The sequence below is a fragment of the Trichophyton rubrum genome (genome assembly GCF_000151425.1).
Source record: "Trichophyton rubrum CBS 118892 genomic scaffold supercont2.3, whole genome shotgun sequence".
NCBI lineage: Eukaryota > Fungi > Ascomycota > Eurotiomycetes > Onygenales > Arthrodermataceae > Trichophyton > Trichophyton rubrum.
The window spans coordinates 2,261,851-2,265,691 of record NW_003456426.1 but is presented as its reverse complement, the minus strand read 5'-3'; the positions used below and the strand labels follow the sequence as shown (position 1 = coordinate 2,265,691).

General features: G+C 48.3%; 1 protein-coding gene across 1 annotated transcript; it reads left to right on the top strand.

The window, feature by feature from the left end:
* On the top strand, positions 1–1,920 carry TERG_03596 (uncharacterized protein). Its single transcript, XM_003236505.2, has one exon. The coding sequence runs from the start codon at positions 49–51 to the stop codon at positions 1,135–1,137; it is 1,089 nt and encodes a 362-aa protein (XP_003236553.1). The 5' UTR covers positions 1–48; the 3' UTR covers positions 1,138–1,920.
* Positions 1,921–3,841: the final 1,921 nt, after the last annotated feature.

Below are 3,841 nucleotides of genomic sequence, written 5' to 3'. Positions count from 1 at the left end.
CCGGATAGATCAGCCGCCCTGAGCTCAGATGTCCTTGCTGCCGCACAAATGCTCTACCAGAATGGACATGATAACCTCTCTGCCCTCCATAACCAACTCTACGCTGAGCATGACCTGCTGAATCACAACAGTAATACCAACTATCATACCAACAGCAATATACACCTCCAGCAACAACAGCAGCAGCAGCAGCAACAGCAACAGCAACAGCCACTGCCACAGCAACAACAGCAGCATCATCACAGCCATCAGATGGATGCTAAGCGTGCGCAGCTGGGTCAGTATAACGACGGGTCTGTGCCGCAAAAGGAGTTCCTTGTCATTCCAAAGGGGATACATACCAGTACCATGATTTTCGACCCCGCTGCACACAGCTCACCGGCAAAAGACCACCAGCAACCAAGAATGCGAGCCAACGCCTCGAAGCTGGGCCCTAGTATGCTACAATGGGGATCAGACTCCGGATTTGCTCATCAAGGCTATCGTCTGCCTCCAGGTCAACCCACAGTCGAGGAAACGACAGAAAACCTCCTCCATAACCTAGAGTGTCTAGAAGCCCAGTCCAGCGCGGCCAACACTCGGCCCTCCAGTCCCGTTCGAAAACTTTGTGATAGAAAGGAGGCTGCATCGTCCCTGGCGGCATCACGGAATCCAGTTCCACCATCCTTCGAAGACAGACCAAAGAAGCGACGGAAGAGCAACAACAAGATAAAAGAAGAAGACTCAGAACTAGCCAGCGCCTTGTCAGCATCCAAGTCACCAACTACCACTACTCCTACATCATCCACAACAAACTACACTGTTTCGTCATCCACCACAACCACTTCGTTTGCTCGTCCATCATCTCGCAAGTCAAAAGGCTCCTCACCTGCCGGAAACGGCACCACCATCAAACCTGTACGAGAAAACCTGTCCGAAGAACAGAAACGTACAAACCACATCCTCTCCGAGCAGAAACGCCGAAACCTGATTAAACAAGGGTTTGACGACCTGTGCTCGCTGGTCCCCGAGCTAAGGGGGGGAGGGTACAGCAAAAGCACCATGCTGACGCAAGCAGGCGACTGGCTGGCCGACCTCCTGGCTGGCAACGAGCTTCTCAAGGCACAGTTGGCGGACCTAAAGGCGAGAGGAGGATAACAGATGGGTGCACATAAGCCATGCATATTGACTGACATACATATCATACCGCCTATATATCGTTTAATTTCCCTTATGTTCTCTGTTGGACGGACGGATCTTATTTGTTTAACATGGCCTTGTTGTTTGGCGCGTTTACTATATACCACCCCCATGTCTTGCTTCTGTCTGTATAACCTCGCTTTCTATCTACCTGATGATACTCATGTCTTCTCTTTTCTCTCTTTCTCTCGTTTTCCGCCTATATACTGCCATCTACGGAGTACTTACTCCCATGATGTAACGAGGCATTCATACGGCATCAGCACGGCATCCCGCACTCGCATAATTACATACAATCTACCTACATACCTACATACCTACATAAACAATACAGAACTCTTGTTCCATAGCCAGTTTCCTCCATAGTGTTCACGGTGACATTCTACTGTTCTATGATGGGCTACGGCCTCCCCGATAATCTCCAGCGCCATGCAAACGCCCATCTTGCATCCACCGTCCACCGTCCTCCACAGCCCACCTATAACACTTCCCATCCACATATAACAGAAGGCACACCAACCACAGCAAGCAGTTCACTTCTCAACTGAGCTGTTATAACTCCCCCATGCGGAGAGTGTTCGGGGAATTTGCCCAAATGCGACAAACCTCCCGACAGATCAGACCCAATTTTTTTGCTTCTTCCCACCAAATTTACTCCTGTGGATGTACCGCGGTTCGCTGAACAGTTTCTTACTGGCGCAGAAGCTGGAAGGTTGGCGGACGAAGGGAAGCCAAAGCAACAAGAGATTTTGAATGATGGTCTGTGAGCTCTCCGTTTCACCTTTTCGGCATCTCTAGCTGGCTTGTTTCATGGCTTTTTTTAAAAAGATGGTTTCCTAACTTCGGCCAGCTTGAGTTATACTTCCGCTCGAGTTCCGTCTGGCTTTGGCTCTGGTTCATGGCCCTCTTTTGGAGGAGTTCGTTTTCGGTTCGAGAATGGGTTCCTGGAGCTAACGCTGTTAGCTTTTTGCTCCTTTTTGCTCTGTTACTGGCTGGCGGGCTGGTGGCGGGCTGGTGGGCGATATCGGATCGCAGTTATATGCCTGTCCAGCTGGGCTCTCTGGTGGAACAATCGTCCCGGATGCATACGTATGTCCGTGGCCAAAACGAGCCTCGACACTTTGACGGTGTTTGGACTCCGTACCGGGCAGTTAGTTATGGAGATTATTGTTTGTCTCCTTGATCGACGGCCTCTCATCCTCTTTCTCGTTTCTGCCTCCGTCTGACTATGACGGCAGCCATCGCCACTGGATGTTTTGCAAAGGCACATTCCCACTCAGAGCAAACTTATTACTATACTTAGCTGAGTTAAGCCTCTCCGCGTTCATGAACAACCAAGCCGACTTCCAGGAAATATATGGGGAGGTGTCGTTTCCATCGGTTGAATCATACCCTCATTTGGCTTCCATCCCAATATCCTTTGATTGGTCCGTTCAAACTCGCCAACCTACAGATTAACCGCACATATAATTTAACCCCATATCCAAGATACAGCTACTCCGTAGGTAGCTGCGCTATCTACCCCCCAATTTCAAGGTCTCCACCTTAGGTCTCTGTCTGGCCAAATCATAGCTCAAGTTATATACCCGAGATACGGTTCCGTAGCTCCCACAAATGCCAAGTCTGGAGAAACAAAGGGTCCTTATGCTGGCTGTTGCTTGGGGGTGGCAAGTGAAACAAAACGGTGGGCCATGCAGCGGCCGTGGGGTTGATTGTACAATTTCCACGGTACAGAACGCATGGCTATAGATGTGAATTGCATGGCTCGGGACGATCTTCCCGATCACGCGAATGTTATCAAGCTGAGATTTTGAGCATTCTTTGGTAACCAGTTACGTCAGGTCAGGCGTCTGCACCATATATTGAAAGTATACCCCGCCTGACTTGGGTACCTTGGTTGGATGACTTCTTTAGAGCAAACCCCGTTATACAACGCTAGACAGAAAGCTGCTTGATCATCATCACTGGATCCTCTTAAAAATACTAACTCGTAATAGCAATGAATTCCTTGAAGTTCAGGAGAGGCTAGAAATTAAGAGTCAGTTATTCTGGACTCATGCCACGCATATCAGTACCCCGCCTTGAAGCAGGACCCTTGGGGGGGCGGCCATTGAAAATTGGGTGGTCTTCGAAAGGGATGCCGGGTTATCCAGCCGTGTTTCTAGAATCTAGACTGGTCGTACTGCTGGTACGAAAAAAACTCCCTGTCACCAGGGGTCAATTGAGATTGATACGATTGATAAGATTAGATTTAATCCCTCACTTTTAAGCCTCATTGTATTACATGAATTGTCCTTCAAAGTTGGACATGAAGAAAAACACCTGTTGTTTACTGCAGATTGAGTGAGTTACTACACTCAATGGATATACTTGATTCACATTGAGTGCGATCCCGATATTTGAGCTCTATTGGTAAGATGGTTATGTGAATCATGATCTATGTTGAAGCAAAAATAACAATTTGACAGTTTAACTAGCATCATAAGCGCATGCATATATCGTTATATTCATCCCAAATAACAGTCTAGACCTTGTTGAAGATAGCAGTGAACTTCTCCCCTCTGTCCAGATACCCGTCTACCATGGTTGGCCTATACCCTTTTATTGCCCACTCGGCAGCTCTCATCTGATACTGAAATGGGCTCAGCCCAAATAGAGCATA